Here is a 20800-nt window from a genome sequence, read left to right on the forward strand (position 1 = left end):
AGTGATTGTTGCCAAATTCAGATACTGTATTTCACTTAATGAGCACAGAATTTTTCCCCACATGCCTTTAAACCATAGTTCTCAAAGTCAACTCCAGGAGGGCCGAAACTCTGCACAGTTGTGCTCCAACCCTAATCAAACACAGCTGATCCAACTAATAAAGGTGTTCAAGGCTATAGAGACTATTAAGCAGGCGTGAGCTGGAGGTGGTTGGAGCTAAACTATGCAGACCTGTGGCCCTCCAGGAATTGACTTTGAGATCATTGCTTTAAACAGATTTGGGAAAAATTCAGAGCAATTGGTAGAACAACATTGGCTCTGATTTTAAGACACAAAAAATGTAACCGCATAATTTGGCCATTTATAATTTTATGCAAAAAATTATGTATAAATTTAATGGATTGATAAATAGATAGGAAAGAAGTAATGTTTACTTTTATATATTTACATTGTTAAATGCATAGCTAGTAAATCCAGTGAAATTTTAAGGAGGTATTTCAATTTTTGCCATATAGCTGTATATCAATACACAGTAATGAGTTTTCACTTGATTTATTGGAACATTTTAAATTGATTAAAAATAAATAAATGACCCCAAAATTAGTCTATTAAACCTTTTCAATTTTCAGTTTTTTTATACATGTATTCAGTGAGTAGCTACAGTTGCAATCGTAATTACTAACCCCTCTGAATTATTAGCCCCCCCTTTATTTATTCCCTCTTTTCTGTTTAATGGAGAGCAGATTTTTTTTAACACATTTCTAATCATAAAAGTTTTAATAACTAATTTATAATAACTGTTTTATTTTATCTTTGCAATGATGACAGTACATAATATTTTAATAGATATTTTTCAAGACACTTCTTTACAGCTTAAAGTGATATTTAAAGGCTTAACTAGGTTAATTAGGTTAACCAGGCAGGTTAGGGTAATTAGGCAAGTTATTCTAAAATGATGGTTTGTTCTGTATACTTGAAAAATTATAGCTTAAAGGGGCTGATCATTTTTGACCTTAAAATAGTTTTTAAAAAATTAAAAACTGCTTTTATTCTAGTCAAAATAAAGCAAATAAAACTTTCTCTAGGAGAAAATATATTATCAGACATAAAGTGAAAATTTCCTTGCTCTGTTAAACATCATTTGGGAAATATTTAAAAAAGAAAAAAAAAATCAAAAGAGGTTTAATAATTCTGAATATATATATATATATATATATATATATATATATATATATATATATATATATATATATATATATATATATATATTTGAACATTTTAAATTAATTAAAAATAAATAAATGACCCCGAAATTACTCTGTTAAACCTTTGTCCAAATAAAATTCACAATGTTGACTAATTTCAAATTTCCAGATTTATTTAAATATGTAGTATTCAGTTAGTAGCTATAATTAAACACTGTAGTATGACCTCAATTTGAGGTGCCTATGTGTGTGTGATCCGTGTGTCACAATTCCCAAAATACAACAGTCCTGCAACAAGCTTCACGTGTACTTTTAATGAGGTACCAACTCGTTTCATTGTGTTGCATCATGAGGGCAGTAGTGTTCAGCACACACAGATTTGGTCCAGATTCATCTGACTTTTTTTTTTTTTCCACTTATGTCCAATTAATGGATCCTGTGACTTGCCCTGCGTGCACTGTTGTCCCAGTGCTCATTTACACTGACCGCCTAAATCAGTCAATCAATAAGATTGTTTGAGCTGGCACAAAGAGAGTAATAAAATGGACTGCTGCTCAGCTACTTTTCCTGGCTTGCTGTTTTCCTCTCTCTCTCGCTCTCTCCCTGGAGGTGGTAGATATTACAAATGATTATTAATCTGTTTGCTTTAGGGTAATGAAGACCTGGTTAATTCACTGTGGCTCGTGAATGAAAGCAGATATTTGTGTTTTGACCCATCATCTCAAGTCTCGAATTTGCGTCGCCAACAAGACCTTGGTACGTTTTTGTTCCCTTTTTATTCATTCTGTCACATTTATAATGTATGGCTTCATTTGGTGGAGATTCTGCCCATGCGGGGGACGAATCCAGTCACGTGAGAATGACCACTGTGTGAAAAACGGTGCCTACCGCGTATCTCTCTTTATCTGTCCTACCCCTCCTTTCTGGGCAAGCGTGTACATGCCCAAAGCTTGCATTTAAATACGAGTTAAACGAGTGTTCACGCTGGTTAGTTTGGCTGGCGGAGGCATTAAGATGGAGCAGAATAACCCAAGGTCTCAAGAGGCGCAAGAGGGCCGGTGGAGATGAAAACGTGGAGCCTTTGCTATCCGTTGTGTAACATTCCCATTCTGAGATGTATTCTGAGACTGTGCATGCGTGTTTGATGTTAGATTGTGGGTTGTCTCTCTATGGAGTTTCATGGCAGGGCAGAAGGTGTGCAAGCCCCCCTTTTTTTCCACATCCACACATCAATCTCTTTCTAAAAAAAAAAAAAAAAAAAATGCTATAATAAAATGTCTCCAACTGAGCAAACCCTTAGCAACCTCAAGCGGAGTTGCGATTGGCTGAAAGGAGTCAGGTGATCGGCTTGCAGTCATACCGTATTTTCCCTCTCTCCCGCCTCTCTCGGTGTGTATCTTTCTCGTTTTCTCTTCTCCCTTGCTTACGCCTTCCCTCCCTCTCTCTCTCTCTCCTAGTCTGTAGAAGGCACTCATAGTCTCTCCTGATGCAGAGACAATTTATCATCCCTATCTGCTTACCAAAGTAGGACTTCTCCAGTCATCACTTTTGATCTGACAGAGCGGACTTTATTTTACTGGTGTGGGGCTTTTTTTATTTTATTTTTTTTATTGCTCTAGGAGCAGGGACGGGGAGATCAGAGAGGGAGAGAGGACAAACTCTCACCTAAACAGAAAGCAGACAGTGTAGCCAGGCTGCCATCATGGATGCGAGGTGGCATTGTTCCTCATCCCAGGTAGTCTCTCTTTCTCACGGTCCTTCTCCATCCAGCCATCATCGCATGCAGAGTCTTTGATGTTGTCATATCCATGCAGCGAAAGAGGCATGCACCATTTGTCTGCAGCGCTCTGCACGTAGAGCGAGCGAGAAGAGAGAGAGAGACAGAGAGAAAGAAGAAGAGAGAATTGGGGCAGCAGGGAGGGAGTTCTGGGAAAAGAAAGAAAAGTTGCGATGCTTTTGTGAGATCGGCATCCATTGTTGCCGACGTCCACATCTGTTTTATCTAGTTTGCATTTCCAGAGTAATTTGTGGCATGCCAGATTCTCCTTAACTAGATGCTTCCTACAGTGGTTTCAAATGCCCTACGACATGTCATCTTTTTCTGATTTGCTTTTTTTCCCCCCCAATTAAAAGTGTTTGAAGATCAAGAACTGTCTCAAGTAAAGTTTAACTCGGTGTGCTGTGAACAAGTGTGTGCTGTGTTATGGGATGTCTGTGGTTTGCCGCTTCAGTCTGTAATGGCGTGTACTCTCTGTGGGCAGCGTGTATGATCAGATTTATTTATGCCCACTTGGATGACCCCTGGGAGTTGCTTGTAATGGCTACTTGTGACTCACATGTCTTCTCAGAGTGAGTCAAAAGTACTTTGGGAACTTTTACTGTCAGTCCTTATCCATTTGCCTGTTTTTTTTTTTTTTTTTTTTTTTTGGGAGAACAGAACATTTTTTAAATATTTATTTGGATAATTAAAATCCTTTTAGTTTAGGGTTTTTAAATAGTGAATTGTGTCAATTTTAACTTTACTATTTGCAATATTTTTTAAGTGTAAGAAGTTGCCCCACTAGACGAAAAAAAATGATTTGATTTCATTAATCTGAATTTGAACCGTAACATGTTAGTGGTTATAAACCAGAATAATAATCAGCCAAAAGCTTTAACAAACGTGCTTAAAGGATCAAAATAACTGCTTTTTATTTGTTATTATCCAACACTTTTATTCACGACTATAAAGATTATAAATGAGATATTATAGCTTACTAATTATAAGTAAAGCTTTTAAAATGTGATGACAGTCAAATACCTAAATGAGAATCTTTCTTGGCTGAATTTCACGTCTATGAAGGATTTTGTTCTCTATTAGTCTTCTTAGTACAGAAAGAGAAAATGAAATGAAAAATTCAGCCTGCACTTACATTGTTTTCTCTTTTTTTCACAATGTTGTATCCGCACATGATGTCAGTGAGTGCAAGTGGAGGCCCTGTGGGCCAGCTCTATATTTTTCTGTGCATGCTAGCCATGTACTAGCAGGCAAATCTCCATTGTGTTTCCTGTGGTATTTTTTTCTTTCCTCTGTTCTTGTTAAAGAATACTGCAGTGCATCAGTGGCCATTTTTTATTCATTGTATGAGCTCTTGGTATTTTAAACACAGCTCCACACAAAAGTGAGCCTGCATTTAGCACCAGGACATCTCTATGAATATTCACACTTCATTAGCAGGCTCCTAAGTTAGCTGGCAGACTTTGATGTACTTGTGCTTTCTCTCGCTCTTTATTTCTCTCACTCTGGCTGAAGGAAAAGGAATATAGGGGGGAAAAATAAGAAAAACAGCTAGTGAGAAATCAATGGTTTGCTTTGCAGGTCCCAGCTGAGCCACCGAGGCGATTCGGTTTTTATTTCCTATCATTTTGAACAGGCTGAATCTTCATGTCACCATGGCAACAACAACAGACGGTGCACTGTTTTGAGATATTCGTATTCGTGGTGGAATACGAGCATCTTCATGACTGAAAGAAATAGAGATGGAGAGATAGAGGTGAATGTGAGTGGCTGAGCCTCGCCATCTCAGATCGGCTGTAAAATTGATATTGTTTGTTTGGTTTTGAGTGTATATTATTATTATAGAACAAGGATTTGAGAAATGTGATATATTAGATTGAGGGAAACCATTTTATGTGACAGATCTTGAGAGTCTGTATTTTTATATCCCAAATTAGAGCAAAAGCCAAATAATAGTAGAAAATAGGATGACTTATCAGGCGACTGGAATATAATATATAATATATATTTACAAAAACAGGAATAAATATCCATATTTATGCGGAGATAAACAAATATATCAAGCTGCAGAGAAAAATAAGAATTGGCATTAATGGGTACATGTTGTGCAAATTGTTTATTGTCTTGTTTTACAAGCTACTGAAAATTTCCTCAAATTAAGATAACATCATTTACAGCATGTATTTGCAGAAAATGACAATAGGTAGGAGAAAAAAATATATATACATATATATACACACAAACTCTTCATATGCAAGCAAGTTTGAAAGCAAATAGATGTTAAAACAATGTGTAAAGAACCATTATTAGTAGCTCATAAAACAAAACACAACTAAACATCTTACTCTAAATGCATCACAGCATTTTTGTGATGCATTTTGTTACTTGTATTATTCAATATAAATATGAGCAAAAAAAATCATGAGGCATTAAATCACTGAATATCTTGATATATTTTAGGAGCATGTGACTAGTGTTTTATTGATTATGTTAAGCAGTTGATGCATCATTTTAACTGATTGAAATTGTCACAATGTATTAGACCGCATACTGTATATTTACACTACAAAAAAAAGTAAATTCTTGCCTCTAGAAGTGATTGAAAATGGACGAGAGTAAAGAGTCTCTATTTACACCTGTATTAAAGCATTGCCTACTAGTGACTGTTTTGGACAATTGGCCCTTTTCACAAGACTAACAGTCATCACCATGCATGATATGTTTATGTTAGAATATGTTTTCATGTATGTATAAAATTATCTTTGCATCAAATTACAAAAAAAAAAAAAAAAAAACGAACTACCACTTGTGCGAGGGGTTTCTGATGCAGCGTCTCAGGGGCAGGACACTAAATTTGATGTTCTTTCTTCTTACTGTTGTTATCAGTCTCACTCAATTTCATTCCACACTAACCCATGATGTAACAATAATCTGTGCAGAATGTAAAATAAAGCATGAAACAAAGGAAAATGCCAACATACAAGACATACAGATACAGCAATGGATGTAAAGAGAGAGAAAAAAATTACAACTCTTCAGAAATTAATCATTATTAGTCTTTATGTTGTTTATAAAAAAAATTATAAGACTACAGAAGATCCCATATTTTATCAAATTTTAATTTCCCAGAGGCGGCATATCTAATTCTTTCCAAATGTAAAGTAGAGGTAAGTCCAAGAAGCCAATCAGAAAAAGAAGGTCTAACATTTTTTTCATGAAACAAAGGATAACTTTACTAGCTATGATCATGCCATACTGAACAGGTAAACCCATATTTCAGTTAAGAGTCTCAAGAAATCTGACCAACCAAAAAATGCTGTCATTGGGTCAGGGAGTTAAACACAATCAGAAACTTTAGAACTGAAATATTTCTAAGCAAAAACTGAATTTGAATACAGGGCTAAAAAAGATACCCTCGGCAGATACTTCTTCATTAAACTATCACCGTGCTCCATGGCGCATGCCTTGCACGTAGCCGTTCATTTATACTTTGTGCTGTTTGTGCTCCTCTGCAATAATCTACTGACAGCTAGTGTTTCGGAAGTGTTATGTTATGCTTCTCTGTATCGAGTTTCTTTGCATGTGTTTTGATTGTCTCTGAACGTTACCTTAATGTAGACTTACTTACTTCTGCAACCTCCTTCACGGGACTCAACACTTGTAAACACTCACTGCATCGGGTATGTGGCTCTCAGCACCTCACACACTTGTCACAGCTACCAAGCCAGCTAATCACAGAGCTAGCACATGTAGTTACATTTTTTGAGTGGTGCACATCAGCCACGGTAAGGGCTATCCGACTGTGCGAAGGCTGTGCCAGACCATAAACATGCGCTTAACACAGAAGTATAAATCTGCTTTTACACTTGTTGCATGTGGAGGAAACAGAGGGACAGAATTTACTAAGCTTTGTTTTAAAATATCGAAGTCTGTTTTATACTTTGAACTGAATAAGGCTGTGTCTACAATGTATAGAACAATAATAAACAGATAAAAGGCATTAATCCCAAGCTCTTTATCTGAAAGGCTTGACAACACCATTGTAGAGTTTTTCTGATATTATTTTAGCAAATAGGACTGCAAAAAAAAAAAAGAGTGTTGTAATTTTCCACTACGGTCCAATCTTACCCAACTACAGTATGATGACTTCCTCTACTGAGAGACGGGGAAATGTGAAAAGGGTCCATAGTTCACCCAGAAATTCTAATTTACTCACCCTCAAATGGTTTTAAGCTCGTAGTTTCCTTTTCTATTGAACAAGAACAATATTTTGAATGCTGGAAACTAGTAACCATTGACAATAGAGATAAAGAATTACTGTAATGGGTACAAAAAATACAATGGAAGTCAATTGCTTGTTTCCAGCACTCCTCATAGGTATCTTAAATTGTGTCCAACAGATGAAACAAACTGAAACGAAAGGGTGAATAAATGATAGCAGGTGTAAAGAGGTCCTGCATAAGCAAAGTAATACGGTTTAGAGTTGGAGAGGTCAGTGGGACAGATCCAGCCATGTCTCTTTCCTTTCTTATTCAGGCCATGTACAGGTCCTACTTTAATCTGTGTCTCTATAGATCAGTCTGGCAGCTGCGAGGTAATTGTAGAGGGCTAAATGGAGGTGGAGCTTGTGTGTGTGAGTGTTGAGGTACCTCCTTCCTCATTAGGGCACAGCTGCTTCCCCTTCTGTGTTCGCAGGTGAACTGAGCGACGTCTTCTTTCCCTCCCTCGGGCGCCGTGTCACATCCCTTATTGTGCCTGTTGGCAGGGCAGTAATTAAGCACAAACAAAACAGGGAGTCTAATACTGTGCATGTGGTGTCTGTGTGCAAATGATGCTCTTATGGCACACCCACCGTCTCTAACATGTTGCACAGGAGGAAAACGGACAGTCATTTAATGTAGGCCGCTGCTGTCCCCCTCATCCGCCTCAGCACAGCTGTTGAGTGGGCAGTGGATGGAGGAGAACGGCGAGCTCAGGCAGATGGATGCTGAAGGCTCGGTCTTAGTCATACGTGACTTTTCTGCAGAAAACAGCCTCATGCTCAAGCGCTTGTGTAACGCCACATCTGAGGACTTAGAGTTGAGTTTGACACTTTGCTGAGGGGCAGTGTTTCCAAAAGAGGAAAGGGAGAGAACGGTTGGTTTCTGGCGTTCAGCTGTCTGAGCTGAAAACAGATAGAGATCCTAACAATGGTTTGGGTGGAGCATCTTCATATAAAGTCGCGAATCGCAATGACATCTAGTCATTTAGCAGATTCTTTTCTCCTCTACAATTATATTCGTTTTTTATATTGTTAGTTTCATCTAATGAGTAAAAATCTGAATCTAATTCGAAAACATGCCTTGGCCATTTTTGATTTTTGTGAATGTAATTGCCAGCTCTAATCTGGTTTTTCAATGATGTATTATTTAGAAATAATATTAAAACAACTCAATTTGAACAAGGCAAAGAACAGACAAGTCAATTCATATGCATAATAGGAAAATGTGTATTTATAAAGATCACTAAAAGAATGATTGGAAATTTGCTACAGTTAAAATATTTAAGCTTTGTACAGGGTATCTGCTGGAATCCTAAAGGTAATTCCAATACCTTAAGCAATTTTAAAGACCTCAGAATATTTGAAGTCCTTATCACCACTTTAAGTTTTAACCTTTAACTTCAGTTGTTAATAAACAGTTTAAGTTAAATAGCACATCCATGCAACAGAGCTTGAAAGATTAAATTACGAGTTTTTTTTCAGCAACAGGCTTCAGAACTATCATTTACCATCTTTAATATAGTGCAAGATGTCAAAATGGTGAATCTGCAGACAGACTTACAGGAATATGAGCATAAATAAGCAATGGCTATTAAAGCAGTGTTTTGTACTGATTTCTTGTCCACAGAAAAACATCAGAGTCGCTGTAGCTTTGTGAATCTTTCCTCTATATATAATTCTAGGTATGGGCAAACTTGGTCCTGGAGGGCGGGTGTCCTGCGGAGTTTAGATCCAACCCAAATCAAACATACATTCTATAGTTTTCTAGTAATCTTGAAGCCAATGATTAGCATGTTCAGGTGTGTTTGATTCATGTTGGAGCAAAACTCTGCAGGACATCAGCTCTCCAGGACCAAGTTTGCCCCTCCCTAACCAGCATCAGTACTATTGTCTCACCTCCTGCAGAAATGCTTGGTCAATGTCAGAGATGTAGGGCTATCACGATATCTATTTTTTTGCTGGGCAATATATTGCACCCAAATTGATTGCGATAAATGATATTATTGCCACTTTATAACTTATATCTGTATATCTATTACCTAATAAAAAATAATAAATTTTTACAACATAATTGTGTAATAATTCAGGTACACTGTTTCAAAGAACATTTTATTTTAAGAATATTTAAATGTCTGAAATTGAAACATGAAAAAAATATCTTAAAAAAACAAATAATTATAATAAACAGTAGATGTAAACAAAAAAGTGCCTTTTAAAGCATCTCAGGCACCTTTTTTAAACAATCAGGTAGATTCCGAGACAGGACTGTTTATTAAAGGGTTGCACCAATTTTTATGCTGGTTTTTCGAGTGTGTTTAACAGCTGCATCTTTTTAGCTAACTAATGGTACCTGTCTGTGAGTGTGCGCCATTTTGTGCTGACATGTTTATATTTGCACTGCCAGGTAAAACTGGCACATCCATTACAGTTAACTGTCTGGAAGACCCCTCTCCAGTACCAACTACAGTTGTTGTTCCCATGTTAAAAAAATGGGTAGGGTGGTTATGTTTTAGGTGTGATTTAAGGTTATTTGTGTTGCCTTTATTTATTGCCACTGTTCTGAAACAAATTCGACATATCGGCTTGTTCACATTAACGGGCTCTCCTTTTTCATTGTTCCCACATCGGAGCTGAAGACTGTGACTTAGAAACCAAGTCCATCGCAACTTGTTTATCCTAACTGACTGTAGCTCCTAAACACGAATCAGTGGGTTCGCGTCTTGTCTTCTTCACATCCACTATCCACTGTCTCTTGCATTCTGTCTGAGTCTGTGCGTGGAGATGCAGCATAAGCCCTACCTTCCACATAAAGCAGAATGCAGCGCCTTTGACAAAAAAACTTAGCTTGTTATATTATGTGGCATAATCATCATCATCTTAAATTTCTTCATATATAATAGACAATATGTCGCACCTCCAAAATTAACCAACCTCATTTTCATATATCGTGCAATAAGTCATTATATCGACAAGCCTACACAGATGCTGTAATTTTTAAAAATAGATAAAAAAAAAATACTAGGCTACTGTGAGGGATGTTGTCAATCATCCCAGATGTGACTTTAGTGGATCATTCACTTTGACCCACTAAGTGAGATAAAACAATTGATTCAAATAAACAAGGTCACCAATTGCATTTTACGAATCCCCACAACACCCTACGGTCAAATAGACTGTGCTTATGTTTGGATGATATGGTGTTTTTTCTTTAAAAAAAAAATCCCCAAACTTTTGAATGGTTGACATTTTATCTGTAATACCAACAATTTCATATAAATTGGAATGATTGTAGTGTTAGTTCATGTATCTCCACATTTGGGGTTTGAATGGACAAGCTTAGTTTCTTCTCCAGATCTTTCGCCACTGTTCCTGCATCCCTCTTCTCTCAGCGGCCATGTGAAAGAGAAGGAACATTAAGCGTAATCCTTTGCATTATTAAGCAAGTGTACCTGTCCCCCGTGCTTTTTATCACATTTTGGTGGACTGCTAATCTCAATGTCCATGATAGTTGTGACATTTTATACATTACCTGTCAGCTTACAGAATGCGAGATGAAGCAGCATGGATTACTTTACCCAGCGGCCCATGTCTTCCAGGATCTCCTTGTTATTATTCCTTCTCTCTCTAGAGTTGAGCAGACAGATGCCGCTGCCGGCCTTTAGCAAGGGTTGTGTTGTGCACTCCTGCTGCAACACATTACCTCCATGTCTCCCAGCTTTCCAGCGGCAGCAGCACACAAACCAGCTCTGTAACGTCAGGGATCTAAATTATTCACCCGCACTGACCTACTTGCAGGGTGTTTGAGAGCTGGGAGTTGAACAGATATTGCTGCAAGGAAAATGGCAACCATGTGATTGTGGCAAGCACTTTGAAACAACTGTGCAGGATACCCTCCCACTTTCCCTTTCTTCTACCTCTCTCTCTCTTTCCTTGTTCAGTGTGGTCTGCGTGGCTGTGATGATGGTGAAAGGTCCTGATTGGCGTGGGCATTGCCCCGCAGCCTGTGGGCAGACTGTGTGAGCTCAGAGACAAATCGATGTCTTCCCTCCCTGCGTGCACGCACACACTCACTCACCCAGCCCTGCATTTCTGTTGGGACAAACACACATGCATGTACACGTTTGGCCAGCTGGCAAATGTATACACACTCTGGCTAATTGCAGAGAGAGAGAGAGAGAAGTGTGAAGACTCGCACTAAATGGATGCCACCAAAGCGACGTCGTCAGATGGAATTTTCTTCCGTGGTGCTGAGAGGAACATCGAGCTCGCTGCCTTTTTGCATAGTTGATGGAGAATTCCTGCACGGAGAGACGTTCTGAGCTATTAAACCACAGTCGGATAGCATCTTTGGAATTCAAACCGTGAAATCTCAACATGGCTTTCTTTCCCTTCGGAACCATCACTGGAACAGAGGCAAGATTTCCTTCAGTATGTGTTGTTGCGCGCATCTTGGCGCTGTGTGCTGTCATTGATAGGGCTTGTGTGTAGATTTGCTTCCTATGGTTTTATGTCAGATTAGAAAGCACATTTGATGAGATTGTTTTCCAGCGGGACGGAAGGATGTGAGGGGAATTGATGCTCCTTACTCCACATGTTCCTGCATGGCTGTCTTTATAAAACAACTGCCGGCAAAATAGTATTCGTCAGGGGATTTCGGAAGTCTTTATGTACGTGTTTGTGCTGTTCTGATCGATATTTTCAACTGCCTTGATGTGGAACTCTCTAGACTGTACTCTAAGGCGATTTGGCGTGTTATAATCCACCGAAAGGTTCATTTTTGTGGAAAAGTTGTGACCTTTGACGGTCAGGACAACTTTGATCACATCTGTGAGTCAAAGCTCAGAGGACCTGTCAGAGTGGCAGTGGAAAGGACATTTCCTCGTCTCTCACAGCGTGAGGCCTTAGATGACACAGCAGCCCTATAAAACTGTAATGATGCCACAATGTGTTTTTGACTAACCCTTCATCTCTTCTGTCTCTCTGGTACAGGACGATCTTCTCGTAGCGTCTGCAGAATGCCCCAGCGATGATGAGGACATTGACCCTTGCGACCCAAGTTCAGGTGGGTTAGGTTAGTCATCTTTCTTTTATATTATTACTGTCCATGTGTGTTCTGTTTTCTCATCGTTCTTTTTGAAACCAGTGCATGAAAAAGTTAAAAGAAAGGAAATTTATGTCTGATCACTGTAGTTTGAGGTAAGAATCAGCAGATCGTTTTTCATGTGAACAAATAGTTTAAAACACCAAATGGCATCATCATTCTGAAGAGAACACAGCGCACCAGAAAAATGAAAACAATCCGAGAAATAATGTTTCCACCATGTCATGCGCAACGAGATTTCAGTGACAAGTAATTTTCCTGCCCACAGAGAATGCTTAAAATTCAACACAACACCCCAGCCAGTCAGAACAGCGTGGCTTAGCTGAAGAGCGTAAAACCTAGAACACATCTTGTGTTTTCAGCACTTCCATGATGCTTCTTCAGGCAGCATCCATTTTATAGTGTTCCTCGTGGATCTTGAGGGATTTGTCATATCCGATGTTTCTCAGCTTCCAAAAACAACCTCTCCTAGGCTTATCCATGTTTGATGTTTAATAATGCGGCACTATGGTGTAGGAAGAGTATACGAGGACTGACAAAATGAAGTGGCGTACAGTACTCATCGCAGCTAGTTTGAACAGGAACTCGGATTAACTTTAAAAAGCTTTTATGGTTTTGTTATTACAATGCGCTGTTACCTGAGCTGAACTGTTGATTGTGCTCATTTATCAAAGTGATCGTAGTGTGTGCTGAGTTTATATAAGTTTTTGTAATCTGACTTTGCCTCTTTAAACAGGCATTAATATCTCATTAAACCACATTAAATCCTTTACCCTGTTTATGTGCTGTAAATATAGTATTTTAATTTTCTTTTCGCCACAGAGGGAGCTCACTGCTTAGATTAGTTTTTAAATAGGTCATTACACTTAAACCTGTCATCGGTATCTTTGAAATTGTCCCTGATTTATCCATTCAATTACATATCCAAAAGTCTGTATTTTTCCATCCTTGTACTCATGGATGCCTATTCTTTAATTTTGTGTTGGCTAAAGAGCAAAACCAAGCAAATTTTGTTGAGGTGTACTTTATACTTGTCAACATTGGGATGTGAAAATAAGGGAAATGCCCACCATAATAAGGGATTCTTGCCCCCCATAACCCTGTAATGAAAAGAAAGGGGAATCGCGCTGTTTTATATTTGATAAAACAAAGCGAAAGCAAAGAACAGACTCACATTTTAGAGCAAGGGGTGGCCCCTGGTGGTTCGGTGGTATGGGTTGCGTATAGGGAGGCTCAGCTCTTTAATGTTTCTTGCCACCCTTCAGAGAAAGACTGAAAATACAGGAGAAATACGAGAAAATACCTTTACGGGATTATAGCGAGATAGAACTGTAAAATACAGGAGAGTCCCAGGAAAAAGGGTTGACAGGTATGGTGTACTTTCAGAAAAGGCCAACAAGCATGCTAGCGTAGCGCATACTGCTTTTCCCATTTCTCCACACAGCAGGCGCATCTTGGCTACGCAGTCAACTGCACAAACCATTTTCGACAAGAAAAATGAAGCGCAAAGGTTAACCCAATCTGGATTACTTTAGCTGGCTTAGTTACAGGCGCTAATGGCTCATGCAGCAGTCATATATGTGTAGGGCAAGGAAAGCAAATCCATGACAAACCATGCAGCAATCTTTCTAATAAGCACAGAAACACAAAATGTTGACCGAAGCTGAAAGGTCTCTGATAAACGATGTTACGGATCCTCAAAGTGTCCTCCTTCCACACTCCATTTCTAAAAACAGATGTTTGAGCAGAGGTCGCCATCCATAATTCCCTGCTGTACTTTGTCATCATCTCATTTCCTGCACCTGCGGGTTGCAGTGAATCGGGTCTAAGCTGTAAACGGCTTTGTCACAGGTGTTGTTTTGCCGAACGTTTACACTCAGCCTGCAGCCGCACTGTCTCACAGTTACTGTCTTCTCTTCAAGAGACATTAATCAGAACAAACTATACCACACTATTCCACTCACCGCACCGCTCTCTCTGCCAGGAATAAATAGCCAGCGTGCAAGGTTCACTCACTGGTCACAGCTCATGGAAAATGTGTGACATATCCATTCTGATCGCTCTATCTGCATCAACCAGATGCGTTTTGTGACGAAGGCAAAGTGTGTTAGCACAAGCTTACAAGTTTGTCTGTTGAGCAGCGGTACATGCATATATCGCAAGGCTGAGTGTCATTATTGTGGTTTATATCCTGTTTACTGGAGTGAATATACGGTGCTGTGAAGCAGTTTCTCAGTGGGATATCTAATCTCGTCAGGAGAGGAATCAATTTGGCAAAGAAATATTGATTTTTCAGGTTTCTTTCGAGCTCTTTCTAGTTTAATTTCTTTCCTTTGGATTTTTTGTCAGCTCAGAACTGAATAATATTATTAAGGTCGTGAAAGAAACTGCAGAGTTGACACTGCTTTAGTCAACATTAATAAATAAACTTTCGCAAAACATCCAACTAATTATCCCAAATGAGTATGACTTTCAAAAGAGTGATTAATGCCGAGTCAGCTATATTGTTAATATTACAGAGTAATAAACCCCACTTCGTGAACCGATTTAAATGACAGCTTGTCAAATAAAGTAAATGAATGCAAATACAATTTTAGGTTTGTGGACTTGGCTCTATCTACTGGTTGCTGTCTGCATGGAGGCTAATCTAAAGAAAGTGGGTGGTTTGAGCGGGTTAATGCAAAGTTCAGACCGCACGATTTTCAAAGTAGTCGCATCGCAGATGTTTTTACACTGCATGGCTATCTGAGGTAGCGTTTCGTCGCTGCATTGTTTACACTGCAAGATTGATCGACAACAGGGGTTTTCACACTACATAAAATAGAATTACCAACTTTGTCTCGATCCACAAACTACGTCTCTCACAACATGGAAACAATGCGAGGTCACGTAGTATATCTTGTTATAAACTACTTAATTAAAAATAGGCCTTTGGTGCGGCAGAAATTGTACTTATTTTGCTTTTTCGACCCAGTTGCGGCATTACTTAGATGACACGTCAAGCAGACTCAAGTTCTCCTGCCAAATTTCCACTAGTTTTTCCTCCATTTCTTGGGTCCAAATAGACTGAAAAGAAAAACTTTTAGTTTGTCCCCCAATCTCCCGCTGGCCTTCATATTTGATGCAGCTTTCTCATTGGCGTTAGGTGATCTCCAGTGTTATTTCCAATCAGAACACATTTCACAGGGCATGGTTTTGAATCACCGATTCAGGTCCAGATGTTTAGCATGCCAAATCTGTCACAGGCATCGACGACTCATTTGCGATACTCTCAGATTGTATCTTTGATAGTTTAAACTGTGTGATTGTTACTCATGTGAACAAGCGCCGATTTGAATGTGATTACAGGCATTTGTCTACGATTTCGTCAAACCTGTGGGCAAGTCAAAATCGGGGCTAAAACATGCCGTTTGAACTCGCCATAAGAAGGCTGGGCCCATTAGTTGCAATATCAGTGCTTTTATTCCTGGTGCACCTGCAGCCTTGTTCTAGTTTCACTACAGATGATTCAAATCAGTAAAAATGTTGAACGAATTATAATAGATGTTTTGAACAGAAGTGGGCGCTGTGTTGTGCTGTTACCGTTTACATGTACACCATCATGCTCATCGCAAGTGGTAGCAAACGGTTTCTAGTACGGGGAGAGGTGTGAACATTGAAGAGGCCCCATCCTGATTTAAATCAGAGGTGTGGCAGCATGTTGGTTTTCCAAAGACTAAAAGTAACAGCGTTGAGATGAAACAGACAAAACACAGACTGTACAAAAAGACGTTTACTCACACTAACAGCACGATGAATATGATCCAGCACATAAACAGTCTCTACAGCGAAAAACATGTCACAGATGTCTGCTCGCAAAAAGCTATTATTTGGCCAAAGCACATTCATCAGAAGATTTGCAGCTCCGCTTGTATCGATTTCTTTTTTATCTTCTTTTTTTAAATTAGTTTATGCATCTTTTAATAATTTGGTTATTATTGAATATTCAAATATGTTCAAGTTTATTCCTTTTAAGTGTATAGCAATGATACTATTACTAATTATACAAGTAATATCAATTATTTACCGTTATAACTAGGGCTGCACAATATATCGTTTCAGCACCGATATCGTAATGTGCGAGTCTGCAATAGTGTAGTTGGGATAATTGTTGACCAGACATTACAGTTAACAACAGAGTGGAGTAATTTCATATTTTAAACGTAAAGTTTATTATTTGCATGTGTTTTTAAGACCTGACAGTAAGAAATCGAAGCAAATTTAAGCCATTTGGGCACAATAAATTAAATGTTTGTAGATTAAAGATTTTGTACATATAATTATTTACTCTATTAATACATTACAGTGTTATTATTATTAATATAATTCTAAAGTGCTCATTTAATTGCTACTTCTGAATACTGATTGACTTGCCAGAAATCGTTGTTTATTTGCATCCTTTCTCTGTTGTATTTAACTTTGCTTGTCATTTTAAATTATATTTAATGCATATACACTCCCCTACAGATTCATTCCAACTGATCTAAAATTATGAATTCTTTATAAGCTATTCAAGTCATCTGCTGAAATTGCTTTTATATCAGTGAACTAAAATATTGCAATGTCCGTTTTTTCCAATGTTGTGCAGCCCTTTTTATAACCATGTAAACTCCCGTCCCTATCGCACTATATAATTAGTATTTGTTTTTTTGCTATAACTGCAGGATGAGGGTGACAAATGTCCCACTGCAGTAGAAGGATCTCTTGACCACCTCTGTACTCACTGCTCTGTGATTTAGCAAAAGCTTACCTAGACGCCAGCCATCTCAGTCCCCAGTCCTCAGTCCTCATTCACTTTGATTGAGCCACAATTCAGATGAAACCAGACTCCCACAGGTAGTAGACTCTGGGTTTCTAGCCCAGTGCACTCCTGTATGATGGCTTTCACATTATCTGTGATCTTTGTGAATTGCACACTGTTTCAAACTAAAATGCCAGTGTAAAAGAATCTTAAATCCAGTGTCCAGACGTCCTGCAGGGCCACATCCTACACCAGTTTATCGATGGCTGCAGAATGACTTAAAACTTTGAGTCTCAAGATATTGATTTGATCTAGGTGAACCAAAATGGCCATTCAGGTCCAGGATTGGACATCCCATATTTGAGAAGTCACTACAGAGAAGTCTTTTGTTTTTACTTAATGTGAATATACGATCTTCTTGTCAACTGACAAAGTTAAAGCAAAATAAAAATGAAAAATCCAAAAGATCTTGAAGACACATTTAGAAAATACATTGTGAACTTTACTGTCAATGCAGTCAGCTCATTTCCTTTCCACTACAATTTGAAAATTGGGACACAAGATGGTGCCATTTGCCTTTAGAACAAAAAAGAATGCAATTATGTGTGATAAGAGTGACATAGCAGTGGCAGATTCAGTTACCTGAGTGAGCAGCCTGATTGACAAGTGTATATTACAAAAGATCTGACTACTAAATGCAATAATAGAAGTAAACCATCATCTCTGTGGCTTGAATAAACGCTCTCTCTTTCTCCCTTCCTGTCTACAGCTCACCCACCACTTCCCGAGGCCAAGGGTTACCCGAGCCCAGAGGTGATTCGGGAGTCCAGCAGCACCACGGGCATGGTCGTAGGCATCGTTGCAGCCGCTGCACTCTGCATCCTAATCCTGCTCTACGCCATGTACAAATACAGAAACCGCGACGAAGGGTCTTACCACGTGGACGAGAGTCGTAACTACATTAGTAATTCTGCCACGCAGCCCAATGGAGCTGCCGTCAAAGAAAAGCCCATCGGCGTGCCCAAAAATAAAAAAGATAAAAAGAACAAGGACAAGGAGTACTACGTCTGATCTCACAGACTTTCTCCCCCCTTCTTACAACCCACCCACAGATCCTGTGCTCCGAACTCACACATGAAGGGGGAGGGGAGATCCACCTGTGTATAGTAATTGAGAAAAAAAATTGAAAAAGACACAACGGGTCTTAGTTTGAGCTAAGACACAATATACTCTTACTAACAACAAGAAAACATACTTTATAACCAAGCACACCAGAACTTTACTAAAGCTGGCAAGTGTGTACAAAACGAAACAGAACAGCACAAGAAGACTCCACACAGTCAACCAGTTGTGGATCGCTGAGAGACAAGGCCGCTGGTTAGAATTAAGTGTATTTCATATTATGTTGCCTGTATATGTGTTGCCGGAACACTTTTTCCCCTCTACAGCCAGAAAAACCATCTGCAGCAATCCAAACGAACATTCACCAATGGGAACGGATGGAAAAGGAACTTGAGATGCTACCTATGATTGTTAAATCAGCCAAAGTATTTGACTCCCTTTTCCGATGGCAGTATTGCGCGGATGTTTGGACGAGAAAGGACAGCTCTTCCTGAAGGATCCAAACTGATTTCCATTCGGTGGATAAAACCCTTGGTGTCAAAGAGAATTGTGGAGGCCTTAAAAATCAAACCAAGTGTAAAGGTTGTTGGATTTTCTTCTGTTTGTATGCGTCAAAACAATGACAGACGACGCTGATGACGAAAAAGAGGAATACCGGGGCCATTCGGAATAGATTGAGGAAAAACTCCATGCACGTAAAGTATCTTATTACATGTTTATATACGGTGCAAAGACTATCTGTGTGCTCTCTGGACTGTGGCTGAAGTGGTGTTTTATAGCCTGTTATATAGATGATGCCAACTACAGTATACCTGCTCTTCAAATTCCTTTTTTTTTTCTTTATTTTCCTTTTCTTTTTTTTCTTTTTTTAGAAAAAACCAAGGCGAAAACAAAACGAAAAACAGAAAACTAAATGTCGATGTGTTGCTATAGCGATAGAACAGTTCTGCCATTAGCTATACAGATTTGATTTTCCCTCCTTTATGTGCATCTCCAGCATCTGTTCTTTTTGACATACTCCTCCTCTGTTTTATTTCATTTTTTTCCTTTGGTGTGTCAACATTAAAGAGTATGGAGTATAGGTTTTGGAAAGTCAACCGAAATGTGGAACATATACGATTTTGGACTGTTTAAGCAATATCCTCTTGCTTGTCTTAGTGACCAAACAAATTATGCATGGTATTTAGGACTCCGAGTCTACCGAGAGACAATATCATAATCTCAAAAAGGTAACAAATGAATTCAGCCCTCCCAAAAAAAACTGAAGTATTGGATTAAAGCTAAAAAAGCACAAAGATCGAGAAAACAACCCCTCCAAAGTGTTTGCAAAGATTCTTCTCTCTGCTATCTTGTACTGTGTGGAATGTACAAGAGGTATAAAATATATGACATTCTGAATAAAATGTTGCTTTTTGTTTTTGTGTGTTTTTTTATTTGTGTACAATTTTTCTATAATACCTTCTTTTGTTTTTATTGTGACAATTCTTTGATGACCTCAAAGTGAAGATTTATTATGAAAAAAATAGTTTTGAAAAATCAAATGAATAAATAAAATATTAAGACCTATGAATGCATTTGTTCTTTTTCTTCTTATTTGAGGGGAATGCTACGTGGTTTCAACTTTAATACCAATCAATCTCAGAGTTTTCACATTACAATAAAAGAAAACTTTGCTGAGTCTCTTAAAAATCGCCATGTCAGTGTGACATCTGACTTTCTCGGCATCATTTTGTTCTTTACTTCATGGTAATAAAACAAAAAAGTGCTGCTTTATGATTTACACAAGCACACACACACACACAAAATCTCCCAGGGACCCATCACGATGTGCGCAGATATTGAATGAAGCCATCGATCTATCATGACAAAGAAAACACACCATTCTGTTCCTTTCGCAGAGAACAAGATGTCATGATAAAAGCTCTGGCAGAGGTGGACAGTGCTGAGACTCGGTCAGGGCGGTGGACGGTTCAGGATAGCGCCTCTTTAATTTTCTGCACAGGAGGAGGCTACGGAACAGCTGGTGTGAAATAACTACCCCTACAGGGAGGCATGCGCTGTAATTTATGATTCATGAATTATTCACACCCGCCATAGACTTTTCATCAGGCCTCATTTCAACACACTTTGCGGAGGGAGTGTGGGAGGGAGGGGCAGCTGGGCTGAAGGTTTGTCACGGCTGGCCTTGAGAAAACCTGTGATGTTTTTTCTATTTAGTCATCACAATCATCACCAAAAAACCGAAACGTGGAAAAACATGTATGGGCAAAATTCTGCCATTCAAAGACTTGATATTTGTTATACGCAGCCCTGGGTTAATAAAACGCTTTTCACTGTAGGTTTATTAAATTATTGCATTCGTTTTTCAGGACAGGATGAAAAGTCTGCGTGTCTTTCTGTACTAACATCATTCATCATGAGCTTCACCTTGAAGGTGCTATATGATTGATTTCGTGACATAGCGCCTTGAATTTAACACCCTGTTTTCTGTGGTCCTCAACTTGATGTTTTTCTCACTCAGTAAAATCGACCTGGCTTATGAACATGAAGTATG

General features: G+C 38.7%; 1 protein-coding gene across 51 annotated transcripts in view; it reads left to right on the forward strand.

Annotated features, from left to right (window-relative positions):
* Positions 1 to 19812, forward strand: part of nrxn1a (neurexin 1a) — a 290869-nt gene extending 271057 nt beyond the window's left edge. For 26 of the 51 annotated variants that reach the window (XM_087275251.1, XM_087275253.1, XM_087275256.1 and 23 more), the window contains 2 exons: positions 12233 to 12305; positions 17894 to 19812. In XM_087275251.1, the coding sequence (XP_087131377.1) occupies positions 12233 to 12305; positions 17894 to 18195 (375 nt within the window). In that variant the 3' untranslated portion in view covers positions 18196 to 19812. 51 annotated transcript variants of the gene reach the window in all.
* Positions 19813 to 20800: the final 988 nt, after the last annotated feature.

The sequence above is a fragment of the Danio rerio genome, chromosome 12 (assembly GCF_052040795.2).
Source record: "Danio rerio strain M-AB ecotype USA chromosome 12, GRCz13ab, whole genome shotgun sequence".
NCBI classification, from domain to species: Eukaryota; Metazoa; Chordata; class Actinopteri; order Cypriniformes; family Danionidae; genus Danio; species Danio rerio.